At 45.2% G+C, this 20789-nt stretch overlaps 1 protein-coding gene across 1 annotated transcript in view; it reads left to right on the forward strand.

The window, feature by feature from the left end:
- The first annotated feature begins 1768 nt into the window (after positions 1-1768).
- LOC119951943 (kelch-like protein 4) overlaps positions 1769-20789 on the forward strand; it is a 195854-nt gene continuing 176833 nt past the window's right edge. Inside the window, exon 1 of the mRNA XM_038775338.1 lies at positions 1769-2694. Coding sequence (XP_038631266.1) covers positions 2279-2694 — 416 coding nt within the window. The 5' untranslated portion in view covers positions 1769-2278. The remainder of the gene's footprint in view (positions 2695-20789) is intronic.

Genomic DNA, 20789 nt, shown 5'->3' on the forward strand with positions numbered 1-20789 from the left:
GCCCGATACCTCATCCAAATGGAAGCCAAGCCTGTAAATTTGATTGTCTATCTGGCAAGGAGCAAATCAACAATGTTACACAATGGTGGGGAGTTAAATCATGACTTTGTGTTTTGCGTGCCTGACTGACAGCACAGCCATTCCCTACCCCTCTTCTGCTCCTGGTGGGTTAGCAAAGTTACAATGCAGACCTATATCCAAGTAAATTGGTGACTTTGCTCCACTGTGTACAACATTCCAAGGGAACATAGGTTCAGTGCTGCTTTTATTTTATCATTTGCACTTGGATCACAAGAGAAACAAATATACAACCGGGTGATTTTTAAATTGCATAAAAGTTTACTACAGATGACAAAAAGAGTCTTTTTTGCTGAATCTAAAATGTCTTCTTCAGAAACACAGAGATGAAAATGGTTTCCCATATCTGAGATGAAGGGTGTGATCTACCAGCCAGATTGCACCCAAATGATGTCCCTCTTCTGAGATCTACCTGGCTCACCACGTCTCGTGTGATCTACGCAATCTCGCGAGATGTCACAATCTGAATCCAGCTTTTGTGGGAGAGATCACTATCTGGAAAATCTTCATAATAGAGGAGAAAGCTGGTCTCACTCTCATATGTACTCACCTGGTCTACTGAGGTCCTGGGATCTCACCCCTTTGCCTCAGAGACCTCAGGTGAGCACCGTTCAGTCTGATCTTCACAAATAGGGGGGTCTCCCAGGGGATCGGGAGACCCCAGGTGTTTGCCCTCTGAGCAGGGTGGCACCCTAGCACTATTGGTGCTGTATGGGCACATTGGCACTGCCAGCCTGCCACCTGGGCACTGCCCCAGGGGCACTGCCAGGCTGGCTTGGGCATTACCAGGCTCACAGTGCCAAGGTTCCAGACACTGGCAGTGTAAAGGTGCAAGACTGGCATTTTACTTTTCCAGGGATCGGGCCTGGGGTTGCCCTGCCCATATGAGGTGGGATGTGGGAGGGCCCGTGGACCCCCTTATAGGCGAGTTGGGGCTTTGGGCGGGGGTGGGGGGGGGTCACTACGGGGCCGAGAGATTGGGGCGTTTCAGTGCAGGAAACGAGTCTAAGTGCAGCCTCACCAGGGAGTTCCCCACTGATGCCCTGGAATGCAATAAAATCCCGATAGGTTGAGTGAGTGTTTCTCGGCACAGCGAGCTCCGAGAAACACCCGACTAAACGTGCTTGTTACGGGACTTTGTTGCAATTTGTTTAGATCGCATCCAAAGAGTCGTTTTCCAATTTCAAAAAGATATGACAGCCAATGTTTTTAGAATGAGAGAACTTTATTTTGTTTCTGGTTTGTATTTACAGCTGAAAGTATTGGTCACAGGCAACTTGTAACAGAATTTCCACTTCTGTTTTGTGCCTCTGATTAAAGCCTGACCTGTATTAAAGTCACCCTGAGGGATGTTTTTATTGCTGCCGAAATACCTGGAAAACCATGAATCAAAACTGATATTCTGCATCGGAAGAAATCACATCTTTGGCTATTTTTAACCCGCTTTCAGTGATTCCTTCACATCGTACATCATGCAGAGAAACTGTGCTCGATCAATGGCACATCTGCAAGATTTAAACAGCCTTTGCCCTAGTTTAATCACATCACAAAACATCTAATTGACTGAGACCACTCTTCCCTCTCACCACTTTAAACTGCTGTTTAGTGCATGCTTGGGGTTGACACTTGTCTTTTGACCCCTTTCTTCAGTGAAGAAAGTGATAAGGCAAGTCAAGGAACCATTAAAGCCAGACCAAAAATAAATGCTTTTTTGTTGCCTCAATCCTTTAGTGAGTTCATGTGAGTGCCACACAGCAAAGTAACATGCTGCATGTTCTTCACCCGGGAAATGCAAGCCTCGTACTTTATTTATTGCATGTTTTCCTGGATCTTATGTTGCAGCTTGTATTTCCTTAAACAAATGGGATCTTGCTACGCAAAGGACAGTGCTGGTTAAAATCTGTGTTTAACTGTATGTAAGACCAGCTGCTGTTTAGAGTTTTGGTAGCTGTCTTCCTGTGTTAATCTGATTTACTCGTTTGAGGGCTGACCTCATCATCCTGTCAGTATGGTATCCCACCTACACTGTTAGCAGCAGCTTAGTATTAGCAGCGAGTGCTAGCTGTTCTGTGTACTGCTCAGAGAAGAAAGGGCTTGTTCTTGTTGGTTTCTCCAGTGAAGGGATTTGGTGCAGAGGCGCGCGACGGTGGATAAAAACAAAAGCAGTCTGACATCCACAAGTTTAAGGCTGCCTTGGACAATGATGTCCGTGTCCGGGAGGAAGGAGTTTGACATGAAGCAGATTCTGAGGCTGAGATGGAAATGGTTCAGCCACCCCTCGCAGAGTTCTTCTGGGAACAGTGGCTGTCTCCAGCAGGAGGGATTTGAGCACCGTGGCATGGGTCAGAACAGGTTGAAAAGCCACTCTCGGGACAGGAGTGGTCTCAGGAAAAACAGTAGCCCTGTAAACAGTTTACTGGTATCTGTGCCAGCTCCAATTTATAGCAGACCTGACAGTCAGCCATGGCATCAGCAGAATACAGTACCACGCACACCAGAGAATGAAGGACTTGCTAAAATTTCTCTGCAAGAGGACACCGTTAAAGAAGAAGAAAAAGAAAACAAAAAAGCAGTGGAATCAGAAGGTGTTGATCTTTCAGAGGAGGTGACAGAGAGGTAGGAACTTGTGATCAGAAAATGTTAATAATACTGAAGAAAGCTGTCTGTAATTTATATCTTTTTTTAAAAATCAATACATAGGGGCTGTAATTCTAGAGTGTGCATAATATTGGCTGCATATTTATGCATGCTTGTAGCTTTTTCTAGTACTTTGCCTCTGATAAGTGTGACTGATCAGTTGCTTAGCATATTATTACGATATTCTAGTGAAGGATTCTAATGCCTGTGGATAATTTGCCTGCAATCACATGTTTATCACTCCTAGGTAAAAACATGCAAATATATGCTGCAACTCTATAGGCTGAGAGCAGAGTTTTGTGTGCTCTGTGAATGTAGCCTCAGTCGTACTTCTGTTTTCACTACAGTCAGCAGAGGAGACAAATGATTTATTCTGGGTTATATTTAAAACGTGTCAAAATCATGTTTATTCAAAGCTTCATTTTGTGGCACTTGTCGAAAGCAGATTTTCTTGGTGTTTTTCCCCAGCACATATGAAAGGAAACTTCTGATTTATACTTCCCAAAACTTATATTGGACCCACTCCAAAGATGATCCAGGTACTGCACAGGGTGAGAGAGTGGAACATGGAGTGATTGATTTGAACAGCACAGATGCACTTAGCGGAAAGCTAAATATGAGGCAGAAACTGGGTGAAACTGGGTGAGGTGAAGCAAGGTAGCAGGAGGTTTGTGTGTAGAAAAGATCAGTTGGGCCGAATGGTGTGCAATTTTACTTAATTCTATGCAATGCATGTTGATTCTCAAACTCTTGGTTCCACCAAGTAACTGCGTGTGTTTAGAAACTGACCAGCGAAGGCGCAGCGCATGGGAAAGGCATTACGTTATGGACATTCTGGACCAATAGTGGTCAGAGACAAATTCTGAGCCTGAATTCACACGCAAAAAGCTCTCTGCCATCAGGAAGAACAAGGAACAGGTGGCCACAGGGAAGGAGAGAAAATGGAAAACTGAGTTCCCACAGGTTGCTGTGAGAACACTGGCAAAAGTCTGAAGGCATACTGTCAAAACCATCATTATATGTTGAGGAATAGTCCACACCATGGAACACAGGGAAGTGTGTAGAGAGTGTCTTGTTATGCTCTTGACGTAGCATAAGCTGCTTCCTTGATGTGCACTCTGACAAAGGAAGGTTCAGACGTGGAGATAGCTTCAACACGTTTATTGAACTATTAACAATTCTCCCTGTGGTAGTGTCACCTCTGTGTATATCGTAAATGCTCATTGGTCGTGTCCTATCTTACTGACCTATTGGTTGAGTGGCTGTGTGTCATGTCTCTGGTGCTCCCTCTAGTGTCTAGCTAGTCTCCGTGTACTTACATTAACCCCTTGTGTATCTACAGTGATGCATATCACCACATCCCCCCTTTTTTCGTGTTACATATTTTCTGTACACTGTTAAAGAAAATTGAACAAAAAAACAGGTAGATAAGTGATGCTCTGTACAAGTTATGATGACAGTGATCATTAAACAATAAGTCCAAATCATATTCATGAGTCCAAAATTCATTAGTTATTATAGTTGAATGTCTTTCTTGTTGGGTTGGTGAGGTGGTGATGTTGATGGTGGCATTGCATTGTAAACGCCATCCTTGTCCCTGTGCGTGAGGAACCAAGAAGTGGTCAGATCACTTCATTGTCTGATTTGGAGCCTTCTTTTCTTCCGATGCTTATGGTAGCAACATTTGGTGGCATCTGTCCTGAAAGCCATTTTGCCTGTTGGTAGTGCAGCAAACGTGAATTGGAAAGATGCATTGTCCTGCCATGGTGTGTCATTGTACTGAGCTGAGCAGTGACACTTTCCCTCATGGGCCGAGTTGTACATGTCGTACCAATCGTTGTTCCATAGGTGTTGTATTTGTCATGCTTGTCGCCTTTGGTACGCTTCTCGTTGTCTTTGATATGGTTTTCATAGGTTGTGTTGTTGTGTCGGTTGGTTTTGTTGCTGGGTTTGCTGCGCTCAAGGACCACACTGTGGATAATACGAGTCCTTCACACAGTTACTCGTGTCAGCGTGCTTTGTGGCATCTGCTGTTTTCTTGAGCGTGCCGTCACTGAGTTCGCTGCGCTCCCCGTCTGGAGTCATTGCAGGTTCACCGGAGTCAGCTGAGATTTCTTGATGTTCCCCGTCCGGAGTCATTTCAGGTTCACTTGAGTCAGCTGAGTTTTCTTGATGCTCCACGTCTGGAATCAAAACACTCAGGAATGCATTTGCTTGTGGAGAGGCTCGAGCGAATGAAGTTTGAAGTAACGTGGTGTCACCGAAGTCACCAGTAGTCTCACTGTGATTGTCGAGTGCCTCTGTACACACTAGCTGAGGTCTCTCACATTGCACATCTTGTATGGGAAGTGGGATGCCATCGTCACTTATCTCACATACAGTGGGTAGAGTGTCAGTAGCTTCTTGTTGTTCACTTGGGCTGGGTAGACTGTCAGTCTTCTTCAGGTGGTTCAAACAATGTGGGTGGACTGCCACAGTCGCTTTGTTGTTCACTGGAGCATGGTAGTCTGTCATAGTCTTCTTGCTGTGCACTTGAGCATGGCAGACTGTCATAGAATTTCTGTTGTTCACTTGAGCATGGTAGACTTGCATCGTCTGCTGCTGGTTGCTCAGAGGAGGTTGCTGGACCCTCATGGTCCTGTTCATGCAAGGATTGCGTTTTGGAGTCTTGCGTTGCTTCTATTGTGGAGGCTGTCCACTAGCTCGCTGTGGAGGCTTGTGTCACTCGACTCACTTCTTGTACATGCAAGGACGGTGGTGTGGAATCTTGCATCGCTTTCTATGTGGAGGCTGGGACCCTTTGTGGTGGGTGGACCACTCTTTGTGTGGAGTTGGGGACCCTTCGTGGTGCGTGGACCACTCTTTGTGTGACAACAGGCCGCTCTCTGTGGGCTTATACCGCTCTCTGTCTCTTGGTGTCAGGCCGCAGCATAATCCTGCACTCATGAGTCGGGATGTCATATATGCTGGGCTGAAGATCCTCAAATCCGAAAAACACATCCACGTCTGTGTCGGATTCTTCACTGTAGAGCACATCTCGTTGGGGTTTGGATTTGGTACTGGGGTCGCCATCTCCAATGATGAAACCTTTGTCTGAGTCGTAGTCTTCTAGGACCATATCATCACTTTTTGTGTCGGAGCTGGCATTGGGCTCGTGATGTCCAAAGAAGAAATCAAGGTCGGAGTCGTAGTCTTCAAGGACTATCATCTCTTTGGGCGGTGCTAACTGCTTGTTGCAGGGTTCTGCGGAGGTTTCTTTCAGCTATTGGTTGAATGTCAGGCATTGTGCTGTCGTTCCAGGTGAAAGAATCAGGTTTTACGGCTTTAAATTTTTGTTTCCTTGTTTTGGGACATTTCCCCTTTAAGTGGGTGTGGTCCGGGGCCTCTGACGTCATGACGCGTGTGACATAGGTCGTAGGTCACAATTGGGCATGCTCAGATTGCTGTTCCTTTACTTGGGGCCTTTTTCTCAACTGCGGATGTGCAGCACCTTTACCAAGATGGCCGCCGATCAAAATTGTTGTTCTCTGCTCCAGGACCTTGCCTCGTGGTGAGGCACCTCTCTTACCGTTTTCTGTTCATTAGTTTGTGTTTTCCTCGCAGTATTGTTCAAATTTGTCCAGGACTGCCTGGAAGTCGCTCCTGTTTTGCCCTTTGGAGAACTTGAATGTTTTGAAGATTTCTTCTGCTCTGGCACCAGCGATGATGAGCAGAAGCTCTGTCTTTTCAGCATCGGCCACGTCTTGTAGGTCGGCTGCTACCAGGAAGATCTCAAACCTTTGCCTGAATGCACGGCAGTTTTCACTGAGATTGCCGTGGCACCTCAGCCGCTGTAGAACCGGAATCTCGATCACCTTGCCTGGGTGTTGTTGCTGGTTGTCACTGTCAGTGGTGCAAAATCCTCCACCACTTTGCTTGCCCTCTTCGGGGCCTGAAAATCCTACCAAGGTCGCCCTTGATGCTTTGGCACTCACTGTAACTGGAACTCACTGTCGACATGTTCCTATGGACACAGACTTTGAGGTTCCAAACTGTAGAGAGTTGCATTGGACTGCACATTCTGGTGATTCAGTTCCAAACATAGAAACAAGAGTCAACCATTTAGTCCTGCAAGCGCCGTCGACAATTAAATTATTCAATGAAAAGCATTTCTGTATATGATGGGAAGTCCCAGGAACATTCCACTCCCTCAGGATTGGGGGAAAAGACACCAACGGCACATTTTGCAGCATAAAAGAGTGATATACATCATCACAGCTGTTTTCGATGACTGATGATACATACATGCCTTCATTTTCCAATGAAGAAATCCTTCAATTTCTGCAGCAGGGTAGCACAGTGGATAGCACTGTTGCCTCACGGCTCCAGGGTCCCAGGTTCAATTCCCGGCTTGGGTCACTGTCTGTGCAGAGTCTACACATTCTCCCTGTGTATGCTTGGGTTTCCTCCGGATGCTCTGGTTTCCTTCCACAGTCCAAAGATGTGCAGGTTGAGATGGATTTGCCATGCTAAATTGCCCTTAGTGTCCAAAAAGCTTAGGTGGTGTTATGGGGATAGAGTGGAGGTGTGGAATTAACTGGGTGCTCTTTCTAAGAGCCGGTGCAGACTCAATGGGCCGAATGGTCTCCTTCTGCGCTGTAAAATCTCTGATTCCATGGTCATTAAAAAGCCCTATAATAATTGCCAAAAAATGGAAGAGAGATACTCGGCTGAGCAATAAATTATGTGTCAAATGATGAAAGCAAATGGTGCCTTTTTGCTCCCTCCTCCCAATTGCTGTGGGGTTGACCACTCAGAGATCTGACACACTGAAAACACAGCTCTTGTGTCCCCAATTGTTCTTTCATTTTAAAATTTGACAAAGACCGGAGATTTTTAAAATGGGCAGACTGGGAATGGATGATAATTTCACCCTGACAAACACTTTCTACCCACACAGATGCCAATCGTACCACCCACAAGCAAATAGTCATTTACCAGCATCATAATCAGAATGGATTGACATACAAATACCAATTATAAGGTGGGTGTTACATGGAGGTGTACAAATGCTTCCCACATTATTGCCGACATCTCATCAAGTAGCAGCAGAATACTCATGAATGTTAGAGAATCCCACTCCTGTGGACGTATCTTTCAAATGTAACGCAGGTTTTCTTAAAGAGCCAGGCCACCTGAAGCAGATAAGTTCATTCTTCAAAAGCTTTTTGTTCTGGACGTTTAATAAGTGCTTGGAAATGATCTAATGCATTATCTGAGTTTTGAATGAAACTCAATTATAGAGAAAAAAAGGGAAAATTCCGCCCGAAGTACGTGAGAGCCGGAGTGCAGCTTTTATAGAACATAGAACATAGAACAGTACAGCACAGAACAGGCCCTTCGGCCCTCGATGTTGTGCCAAGCCATGATCACCCTACTCAAACCCACGAATCCACCCTATACCCGTAACCCAATAACCCCCCCCCCCTTAACCTTACTTTATTAGGACACTACGGGCAATTTAGCATGGCCAATCCACCTAATCCGCACATCTTTGGACTGTGGGAGGAAACCGGAGCACCCGGAGGAAACCCACGCACACACGGGGAGGACGTGCAGACTCCGCACAGCATATTGCCCAGCACTTAGAAAACAAATGCTGGAGGTGTGCCTCATGCCATCACGCTGGTAAGATTGGGCTTAATAGAGCCGACAATGTTGTATCTCCAGAGGTCCTTTTTAAAGGATCTCCGGAACGAAGAAAAACATAGAATCCCCTCACCCCGCCCACCCTCCCACAGACACTGAGACCCCCCATCCACCAACAGGATGCCCTTCCACGTACACTCCCCTCCCCTCCTCCCACATGTGAACGGGGAATCCTACCCAATGATGGTCCCCAGAAGAACACCCATGGCACTGCCTTCAGCACTGCCATTGTGCCAGGCAGCAGTGCCAAGGTGCCAGCGGACAATGCCGGGGCAGTGCCAGAGGCCAATGCCGGGGTATTGCCTGAGGATGTCTGTGTCCCGTTCCCCCCCCCCCCCCCCCCCCCCCCCCCCCCCCGACCTTCCTGGGTGGGAATTTCATTATACCACTGGTGAGGGGCAAAGAAAATCAGAATTTGAGATCGCGCCGGGGAGATTCTCAGTTTCAGGCCCTCGCACAGTTTTGCGTCCATGTCGCCATTTGCACTCGTGGCAAATGTGGGTGCAAAAATCCCACCAAAGCATAATTTCAATCCTGTAATGAGGTGATAATATAGGATGAGAACTGTTTCATCAATAAGAACTCACACTTTTTTGCTTTGAGATAGTTAAATGCCTCAAGCCAGTTCATAACTAATTAAGCCACCGGGCAGCACAGTAGCACAGTGGTTAGCACAGTTGTTTCACAGCTCCAGGATCCCAGGTTCGATTCCTGGCTTGGGTCACTGTCTGTGCAGAGTCAGCACGTTCTCCCCGCGTGTGCGTGGGTTTCCTCCGGGTGCTCCATTTTCCTCCCACAGTCCAAAGATGTGCAAGTTAGGTGGATTGGCCATGCTAAATTGCTCCTTAGTGTCCAAAAGAGGTTTGGTGGGGTTACTGGGTTACGGGGATTGGGTGGAGGTGTGGCCTTGGGTAGGGTGCTCTTTCCAAGGGCCGGTGCAGACCTGATGGGCCAAACGGCCTCTTTCTACACTGTAAATTCTATGATTCTATGATAAGAATATTATCTAAACAAAATTTGAATGACACAAGGAGATTTTTGGCTTGGCCAAAGAGGTGGAATTTAAAGAGCATCTTAAGTGAAGGCGAGAGAGCTAGAGAGGTAGAAACATTTTGGGAGAGAAATCCAGAACTTTGGCTGGAGGCAGCTGAAGCCAAGGCCAGCAATGTTGGGGCAAAGGCAATAAGGGAAGTGAAAGAAATCTTGGAAGCTTGCAGGAGGATACATGGATAGGGGATAGTAATAACAACATAAAAAGGAAGAGCAGATTAAGCAATTCAGCCCCGCGAGCCCGCTCCGCTATTCAATACGATCATGGCTGATTTCCTCTCGGCCTTAACTCCACTTTCCTGCCTGTTATGCATAACTCTTCAACCCATTACTAATTAAAAATGTGTCTATCTCCTTCCTGAATTTACTCAAAGGCCCGGCATCCACCGCACCCTGAGGTTGTGAATTCCACAGGTCCACGACCCTTTGACAGAAGTAATTTCTCCTCATCTCTGTTTTAAATCTGCTAACCCTTATTCAAAAACTAGGACCTCTCATTCTAGAGTTCCCCACAAGAGGAAGCATCCGCTCTACATCTACTTTGTCAATACCTGTTATCATCTTATAGACATCAGTTAGATCTCCTCTCATTCTTCTAAACTCGAGAGAGTGTAGGCCGAATCTCTCTTCATACGACAAACCCCTCATCCCTGGAATCAACCTTGTGAACCTCCTCTGAACTTCCTCCAATGCAACTACATCTCTCCTCAAATAAGGTGACCAAAACTGTACAGAATATTCCAGGTCATGAGGGTTGGGGAGCGATCGGTCATGGCGATCCCAATCGTGGGAAGGAGTGCCCAATGGTCTCGACCGGCTTTTAAAAATGCCTTCCGACCCGCGCAAGCGTGCCCCCTCAGCCAGATGTAGCAGGGAGCAGGGCCAGAGCCCAGCGGGGCAAACTGCCTCCTCAGTACGCCAGCGCGCTGTTCTAGCAACTGATGTTTTAAATAATCAACTTGTCTTCCTGCCAGAAGCGGAAGCAGAGAGCAGGTCACGTGCCCGGTACGCTGATGTCACTTACTCTGAGCGCGAAATTACTGAGGAGAGCTTCCACCATTTTGTAGCTGCCAGCAAGCAAACCACAGGACTGCGTGAAGAACAGAAGATGGATCTTTTTGGACCAAGGAAGAGAGGGCCAGAGACACAAACAGACCAGGATCTCCCAACTGAATCTGCTGGATGGAGCTTCAAAGGAGAGTCCAGGATCTCTGAAGAAGAACCCATGCAGAAATATAACATTGAATGACAAAGCAAGTGAGATAGTGAGGACCAAACAGGCTCACCTGTCGCATTAAAAGTAAGCAAAAATGGTGGGTCGTTCGGCGGTGTGGCTTGCAAAGTTTGGCCGGCCTGGGTTACGAAGATGGGTCGGCGGGAGTCCCGAAGGTCGGTGGATTGGTAAAAATAGGTCCTCGGAAAAGAAATTTGGAAAACACTGAGTTAAGACATGAGCAGCAGAGTGTTGGGTGAGCTCACGTTTATGGAGGGTGGAAGATGGGAAGTCCAAAAGTAACAAAGTGATGGACGAGGTTTTCAGCAGACGCTGAGACAGAAGTATTGCCAGAAATTAGAGGGTGGCACAGTTGTCAGCATTGCTGCCTCACAGCTCTAGGGACCTGGGTTCAATTCCGGCCACAGGTGACTGTGTGTGGAGTTTGCCCTTTCTCCCTGTATCTGCATGCGTTTCCTCCAGGTGCTCTGGTTTCCTCCCAAAGATGTACAGGTTAGGTGGATTGGCCATGCTAAATTGCCCCTTAGTATCAAAAAGGTTAGGCGGTTATGGGGTTAGGGTGGAGGGATGGGCTTAAGTGGGGTGCTCTTCCCAACGGCCAATGCAAACTCGATGGGCTGAATGGCCTCCTTCTGCACTGTAAATTCTATGATTCTGTGTTTCTATGATTCTAAATCCTAATAGGTATGTTGAAACTGAACAGGAAGCTTTTTGGGAATATTAATCCTCAAATACTTGCTAGTACCGGCTCTTTATTTTCAGATCAGTGCTTGGAGGCTTTTTTCAGAGATACAGTGACATGGTAAAGGACTTTCTAGCAGATACCGCATGCTTCATTAGGACCAGCTTGAAGGATTTAATGCTTGGGCTGTTTTAATATGGGGCTCATGGTGGCAGAGCCAAAATGTAATCCCAAGGGAAACATCTTTTTGAATTTTTGAATGCATCTTGTTCAATAATTCAAAGCAGAAATGATTGTTCTTTTTGCCCCTTTGTTACACATCTCAAGAGTTATAACCATTACTTGGGAGAGCACAAAGAAATATCTAAATTAATTATTCAGATTATACAACAGATGCTATCGTAAATTAATATTTCATTTGATTGCTCATTGTGAAAAAAAACATTAGTCACACCATGCCATCCTGAATAGAGTTCAAATTGAAAGCTTTCTTCTATCCACATTTGTTCTGTAATTTAGGGGTTATTCTACGGCAAGTCAGAAAACATATGAAACCCTCGCAAGCAGAAAATCAGACGAATTTTGAGTAATTTTGCATTTATTAACTAACTCTTGTATTTTCATAAAAAGGTACTCCACTTTAGAGTAAAATTCTATCAGTTCTCTGCGTCATGTGTTGACCTTGGAAAGATTATTATCCATGTCGCTTGACACAATGGCCTACATTTTTGTCTGTGTGTCAGATGTACAGGGTTGGGACAATTTGAGTGAACCCGATTTGTCCTCACCGATGGTCAGCCCGGTTGTGAACAATTTGCTTGGTTGAGCAGATGGCCATGGAGATTGGCAAGGTAACTGTTCAGCTGTTGGTTAATTTTTTAAAAATCTTTTAGAGTACCCAATTCATTTGTTCCAATTAAGGGGCAATTTAACACGGCCAATACACTTAGCCTGCACATCTTTGCGTCGTGGGGCGAAACCCACGTAAACACAGGGAGAATGTGCAAACTCCACATGGACAGTGACCCAGAGCTGGGATCAAACCTGGGACCTCGGCGCCGTGAGGCAGTAGGGCTAACCCACTGCGCCACCGTGCTGCTCTGAGCTATTGGTTGATGGTGGGGAATTGTCATCAGCAGGTGGTAAGACTGTGTTGCAATCACCTTGACATGTGAGGGTAATAGTGGGGATCAGGATGTCAATGCGTTGAGCACAAGGAGATGTTGGCATGAAGAGTGCAACAATGGGGTTGCATCTTATGGACAGAGCATGCAGGGTTAAAGGCAGTGGTGTGCATCAAAGGGTGCCTTCATAATGTGAAGAGTTATAACTAAATGACTCCTTTTGTTTCTCACACTGGTCCCCGCTCTACTTTTTCACTTCCCTCAGCCAGATCATTACTTGGACATCAAGAGGAGGAAGGAATATCTGAGAGACAGCATGACATCTAACTAGCCCACACACCTGCCAACACTTCAGAAGGTTGTACTCTGCCTGTCGTGTTAGTGTGCACCAGGGCGTAGGAGGAGATGTCAAAGTCAGAGCCATGTGCATGTTAGCCCCACCTGGCGGAGGGAGAAAAGTCAAGCTCATGCTCTAGTGGGAAGAAACATGGAGTTTCTGGACAATCAGCAGTAGATGTGGACATCTGGTGGAGTTCCTTGAAGCAGTGGGAGCTCTAGGACTTTGAATGGAGGGGTCCTTCAACAACATGAGCTCTACATTGTCCCAGGGGCTTAATCGCATGAGGTTCAGCCATGAGACATTGACCAATCTCACGCAGAGACACATGTAGCAGCACATGGAGTGAATATAAGAGCAGCACCTTGGCCCGGAAAGGATGAAAGCTTCCCTCAATAGCCTGGATCTGACCGTTCAGAGTATGAATGCTGACATCCGTAGAGTACATGGGGGCTACGTATTCTCACCAAGATGATCGCATTGTGGGCATAACAGCTGTTGGAATGGATAACTGCTAGATAGCAGCAGCCAGCCACATCAACCCCACCTGAAGGCCAATCTTGGGCTGTGCAAGTCATTAAGGAGGGTGAAAGTACTAGGAGCTTCTCAGCACCCTCATCTTCCTCCACCTCATCAGCCCCTCTGCCAGAGCTCTCTTGTATGAGCCACCTGAGCCATTGACCATGGCTGCCCAGGCAGAGTTTGCAAGCTGAAGGATGTCCTTGACGGGTGTCTGCACAATGAGGCAGGTCACTACTTTCCTCATAATAATATGAATAATAATAATAATCGCTTATTTTCACAAGCAGGCTTCAATGAAGTTACTGTGAAAAGCCCCTAGTCGCTACATTGCGGCGCCTGTTCGGGGAGGCTGGTATGGGAATTGAACCTGCACTGTTGGCATTGCTCTGTATTACAAGCCAGCGATTTAGCCCACTGTGCTAAACCAGCCTCATTATCGTTTCTTTGTGACACGTTTCTATGAGATACAAGGACCTTATGTGAATCCATTTTGCAGATGTACATAAGGCATTGATCCCCCATCCCCCCCCCCCCCTCTTCTGCCATTGGCAGCCTCTTCTTCTCCCTCCATTTGGGAATCATCAGGATGGAAACAAAGTCCTGTTGCTCCTCCTCATCTTCCACATCTTCTCGTCCTCTGATCGTGGAGCTCTGGAAATGGCATCATCATCATTCATTTCGAGGCCCCTCAATGCGCAATGTTGAGCAGCATATAAAGGCCCCATTTATGTTCTTGATACTCTTGCTGAGGCACAATGCAGAGTTCCACCTGACCAATCGAGGTTTCTGAAGTGCATTTTAAAATGCTAATTATCTGCTCCAAGGTACTCCTTGTGACAACATGGCTGCTGTTGTAGTTATGTTTTGTCTCAGTTTGAGGGGTTCTATAGAGGATCGTTAGCCAAGTTTTTAATGGGCTGTCCTTGCCCCTTCGAAGCCAGTCACAGGTCTGTGTTGGTGCGTGAAATAGGGAGTTGGAAACTCTTTACTGTGAAGATGTTGTGGCAGCTGCCAGGAAACCTTGCACACACATGAAGGAAGGACTTGTGTGGTCACAAACCACTCGTACATTGATTGTGTGGAAGGATCTTAGGTCTACAAAGTTGTCCAAACTTTGAGTTGGATCCTTCATGGCAAGATAGGTGTCATCAGAAACACTCTGTACCTGAGGTAAGCTTGCTAATTGGACAAAAGCCATGGCTCTCTCCATCTGAGACATCAAATCAATAGGGAAAGTAACGCGATTGCCCATACAAGTGAACAGGACATTAGTTACTGTCTTAATGCAGCAGTGTGCTACTGACTGAGATATACCAAGCAGGCCTCTTGTTGATCCCTGGAAGGATCCTGAGGCATGAAAGTTGGGAGTGATGGTTACCTTCACAGCCACAGGCAGGGCATGGAGGTCAAAGGATTGTGACTCAACTTATTGGCTGGAGTCTGTGACATTTTTCTGTGACCACCTTGCGGCATAGACCTAGTTGCCTTCAGCACAGGGGCGGCATTCTCCCCTACCCGGCGTGACGGAGGGTGCCGGCGTAGGGGAGTAGCGCCAACCACTCAGGGGTCGGGCCTCCCCAAAGGTGGGGAATTCTCCCCACCTATGGGGGCCAGCCCCGCGCCGGAGCGGTTTGCACCAGAAGACTGGCGCACAAAACCGGCGCCCCCGGCAGCGGGGCTGGCCGAAAGGCTTTCGCCGGTCGGCGCATGCGCCGGCAGTGACGTCAGCGGCAGCTGGCCGCTGACGTCACTGCCAGCGCATGCGCAATGTGGGGTTCTCTTCCGCCCCGGGGCCCGCTCGCGCCGCTGATCCAGCCGTTCCAGAGGTGGTTCAAACCTTGGCAGCGGGAGAGGCCTCCCAGCGGCGGGACTTCGGCCCATCCGGGCCGGAGAATCACCGCAGGGGCCTCTCAAATCGGAGTGGTGAGATTCCCACCACCGCCACTTCCCGGGTGGCGGAGAATCTCTGCCACGGCGGGGGCGGGATTTTCGGCGGCCCCAGGCGATTCTCCGACCCTGCTGGGGGTTGGAGAATTTTGCCCCTGGTTCTCCATCATATTGAGGTAGAAAGCCCTGGGTCTGTCGCTTTCCTACAGGTCTCATCCTAGGTGGGACTGGGATGTCCTGCCTCTCCTCCTCCTCATTCCTTTTGCGCATGATGCAATGATGGATAGCCTCTCTGTCATTGTGAAAATTCAGGCCAAAGTTGCACATCAGAATATAATGGTTTCATGATGGTTACAAACAATAAGGAGAAAGTAACAGCAATATTGGAAGAGAAGCCTCTCTCCACACCCATGCAAGCTTAACTGCTCACTGGATGAACTATATAAAGTATATAAGGAACATTTCAGGTCACCTGCTCTAGGTAACCTGCTTAGAGTTGACTTGACTGAACTATGATTGCAAATACCCAACTATCCTCAGTTTTTTCACATTGGAAAGTAACCTCTGATGAAAATTCATGGATGCAGATAGTAGTGAGATGGGATGGTTATAAACTCCTTCACATTTAGCTTGCTGAAACTGTAAAACTCTTGTAGCTCAATTACCCGCACTTGAACAAGGTACCGCAGGTCACATGAATTGTGAGTCAAGGATTAATTCAGACGTTGAAACGAAAGGGAGTAAAGGAAAACCTGAAATGAAAAACCTCAGATGGAAAAATTTGGAAATCAATGAGAGTTTCCTTTAGAACTGCAATAAATGTAGAGAGTTTGAGCGATGCTTAAAAGCCACTCTTGCCATTCAAGTTGCTGAGTCAGCGTTTAGGCCCATCCACCTGATATTCTCTATGTCACTCGCTGAACAATTTAACTCCTTTGTTCAGTATCATGTGAAGATCAAACACACTTTTATGAAAGAAAAATATTGTCAGATCACTGCATTAAACTATCAACTATTGCCATGACATTTAATTGATGCAATACATGTGATTTCTGAGAGTTGAACTAAATCCAAGAAGGTCCCGCCCTCCATATTCCACAGTCAGAGATTTTTCAAAAGAGCTCAACCGCAGAGCTGCTATCTTCAGAAAAACATATCTTTAAATTGCTAGAAAACCACTAGGTTCAGCCTGAAGGCAGCCATGTTACCAACCTTCAAGATTCATATACCCCTTAACTTGACTGGAATTTAAATAGCTTAACCTATCTTCCCACTCTGTAATTTGTTTGAGTGAGTGTGAACTTCGAGTGTGTGTGAAAGTCAGAGCATGTTTTTACTATTTTTCCTAATCTGGGTTTAGTATAATAAATACTATTCTCTTATATTTTTAAACTTCAAAGAAATTTAATTTTTAATGTGGAGAATATGACTTATCTGGCTCACCGTATAGTTCTGCTCCATGATTGGGGCAGCACGGTAGCATTGTGGATAGCACAATTGCTTTACAGCTCCAGGGTACCAGGTTCGATTCCGGCTTGGGTCACTGTCTGTGCGGAGTCTGCACATCCTCCCCGTGTGTGCGTGGGTTTCCTCCGGGTGCTCTGGTTTCTTCCCACGGTCCAAAGATGTGCAGGTTAGGTGGATTGGCCATGATAAATTGCCCCTAGTGTCCAAAATTGCCCTTAGTGTTGGGTGGGGTTACTGGGTTATGGGGATAGGGTGGATGTGTTGACCTTGGGTAGGGTGCTCTTTCCAAGAGCCGGTGCAGACTCGATTGTCCGAATGGCCTCCTTCTGCACTGTAAATTCTAAAAAAAATGTAGTCTTTCCCAAGTGACCACAGGACTAACTTCAAAACAATTGCTTCAGCATGAAGGACATCTGGAACTTCACGTATGGATTAGCTACAGGTAGTGGGCCTTTGCATCCCATGTAGCTCACCCATTGATAAGTAGCCGTTTAGTGTTTGTGTCATTTTTAGTTTAGCTCAGTTGGCAGGACAGCTGGATTCTAATGCAGAGCGAGGCCAACAGCGTGGGATCAATTCCCATACCGGCTGAGGTTATTCATGAAGGCCCCATCTTGCCCCTTGCCTGAGGTGTGGTGATCCTCAGGTTAAATCACCACCAGTCATTTCGCCCCCTCAAAGGGGAAAGTAGCCAATGGTCATCTGGGATTGTGGCGACTTTACTTTCAGAGAATGTTTTCAAAATGATGGCAATGAACTGCAATAATAACTGATCACAGAGATCATTGACCTATTTCCCTGCTGTAACAGCAGAGCTGCTTATGGTGGCTGTTATCCACCATTAACATCTTAGTCTTCTGTGGCACAACCTCTTTGCTGAATCCTCTACCCATATAAATATTGTTCAAACATACTGCAAGTACAAGTCCGGGATTAGCCTTGATTATTCATGTGAAAAATCGTCAATTCCAGTTTAGTGTTTTGATGCTGTAAAATCTATAATTCAATAAGCTGAGGGCAGCAGTGATTTTCATTACATTAGCCATGTAGTCTGAGTAATTAACTGCCCCTATTATCTTCATGGATTAGGTTTGAGATATCCTGAGGTCATGAGGCACTAGATAAGTACGCTCGGTCAACTTTGTTTCTTCTTTTCTATTTTGGTTTTTCATGCTTGGTTGCTCATTCTGCCCATTGGACTGCACTGAGAGATAAATATTTGACTGATACATTCACAAAAAAATTACGAAATTAAAACAGTGATATTCTTCCTCAATGAAGCCTTGTTGAATAGCAATCCTGATCAGCTTGTGCAGACATACATATTGAACAAAGAAAAATAATTTGGAGTCAGCCCTGTTGTTATCAAATGAGCAAAAGACGACATTTTTAAATATCACCACGGAACTGAAAGAAGTGATAAGTATAGTTATGTTTGGGTTATTTAATGTCAATCATAAAACATGAATTGAAGCTAAAATAATTATCTGTTCACACATGCCTTATCAGTAAGGCAAGTGTGCTGTTATATCCAATCCTGATAACCTCAATTATAAAGATTTTCCAGTGTGGAGATCAATAAAGATCAATTATGAAGAAAGGCATGAGGAAATCTAGTTCGACAATATACTAATTTTATTATTCCTGGGTCTTCATTATGGATGGTTATTATTGATGCTGAGCTTCAATATGTATACTCAATATTAGTATTCAGTGTACTCCGCTATTTCACTATTGCTAAATATAGCTTTTTTTTTCAGCAAAATTTCATTAGTGCATCAGCCCCAACAACAATTGGCCCACATAAAATTCATTGAGCGGGTTATTTTACTTTCCAAACCATTCAATCAGCCGAATATTAAACTTAATTTCCTGCTGCTTCCAGTTAATTGAGATGATAGAATCCAGTCCGAGCTCATTGTCCTGCTCAATCCGAAACTGAATTGGAAATAATACTTGGCATTCGAACTATAACAAGATAGAATTTTGATGACATTGTGGCGCGATGGAAGAAGCTTCCTGCAGCTTCGCCTGTATTAAATGAGATAAGCTTGGTTAATTTAAAATTAATGAAAAGATTTGATAGGGGCATGGACACTTATTTTCGTCATCAAGTTTAAAATCGTAGCCTTGTTTCCCACGAAGGCTATCAATGCTGTGGTGTGTTGAACTGCACTGAATGCTGTAACAGTCTCTCAATTTGAACAAACAGGAATCATGTTCAGTGAATTTGGGCAAGCTTCCCTCACCACTTTTCCTCCCACAGGCAATATATTATCAAGCCCCTAAATCTTGCCCTTTTAAAGACACCAGTGTATCAGCTGAGATTGGCACTGAAATTCAGATTTATTGACTGGGTAAATTGAATATTCTAACATGCAACTGGCAAGCAATCTTTTACATGACCTTCATTTTAATTTTGCCATAGGGCATGAAAGTATGCAACAATTGTAATATTTTGGTTGGGAGTTTCTTCTGGTGCCGCTGCTGTCAATTGGGTTTCCGATTATTCGCACTCTCCGCCGCCAGGGAACCCACAGTGGAGGCACGCAGGTCGCCATTGGTGGGACCAGCTGGAAAATCCTGCTCATTAAAACAGACATTTTATTTTAGTCTCGTGAGACAAAGAAGGAGACAAAGCAATATTTAAATTATCTAGCACATTTCACATCATCAGGACGTCCAAAATTGTCGAGTGGCTAATTAAATATATTTGAAGTACTGTTATAATGTAGAAAACATGGCAGTCAATTAATGGACAACAAACTCCCACAAATAGCAACTAATAATGACCACATTATCTGTTTTCTTTTAGTGCAGTTTTACAGGGCCAAATCGAGCCATTAGACTTTGTGCATGGCTCAATATTCAGGAAGTAGCTGACCCGTTCAGGCAAGTCCCAGGTTTCTTCTCCAATCTCTGTTAGATTACCTGGCCTTAGTAAGGGAGACTATTTAAGGAAGTCCAGTGCCTCTGGAGTAATGAGGAGAAAATTAACCAGTTCTTCATCTCCTGACCACATACCTAGTAATCTTCCTGATGTAGGAAGTATGGGTGTGGGAATGTTGAGTGAGGACTGAATCTGCCTTGATGCCATTTGCCCCAGAGGGGAATAGTCTCTAGCCCAGACTTAGTGATCCCATGACAGCACATTCCAGCAAAGAATTCATAGTACCAGGAGGTGAAGATAATTAAAATAAAGTGAATTATACTGAAAAAAGTTTATTTGAAGGGTCTAAATGAGCACAGCAAGAAAACGAAGATTTCATGCCTGATAAATATAACTTAAATCCTAAGAGTGTATTGCAGATCTTTTTCTAAGGCATTTTTTCTAGGTTGTCAGCAGGAGGAATATCAATGTTGCAAAATGAGACATGCTTCCAAGAGGATCCAGCATCAGAATAAAACACAATGACAATATGGAAATATTAAAATGCTTCATCTATATTCTAGCTGATTTTAAAAAGTTACTAAAGGAATTTGAAATGAACACTTCTTCATCAGGTTATAGCATGGCCTTTTCTGGTGTTCTGAAATTGATGCTCAACTTCAATATCAAAGGAACATTAATTCTACTTTTCTATTTCCCACAGCAGTAATCGTCGTGACACTGTGATTGTCAATTCATCTTGAATTTCATTCATTTAATTTTTGACTCCCTCAGGAGATTGCTGTTGGTGGGAAGGAGCAGGTAGTGGGCATAGTATGCATAAATTGCACCTTGGCAGCATAGGATAGGCTTACTGATTATCTAGTCTCCTTGTGTCTTTCATTTTCATTTGATGCACCTATGCTCCTTCATTAAAAAGCACTATTATTTAAGCTAATTGATGGACCCTGACTGTTCTGAAGGATAATTTTCAATTTCGCAATCTGAATTTAGTAAAGAAGCACTCTCCATTTTAAACATAATTTTGCTTGATATTTAAAAATACATAAAGTTGAAGATATAACTGCTTATTTTTGCAAGTCTTTATTACTGCCATGCCAAGTTCCTGACTGGGTGTTAAAGCAGATATTATAAGAGCCACTCATAGCATACATACAATGAAGAAGTGGGGAAGGATTGCGTGCTGATGTTAA

Source organism: Scyliorhinus canicula, chromosome 17 (assembly GCF_902713615.1).
Source record: "Scyliorhinus canicula chromosome 17, sScyCan1.1, whole genome shotgun sequence".
NCBI classification, from domain to species: Eukaryota; Metazoa; Chordata; class Chondrichthyes; order Carcharhiniformes; family Scyliorhinidae; genus Scyliorhinus; species Scyliorhinus canicula.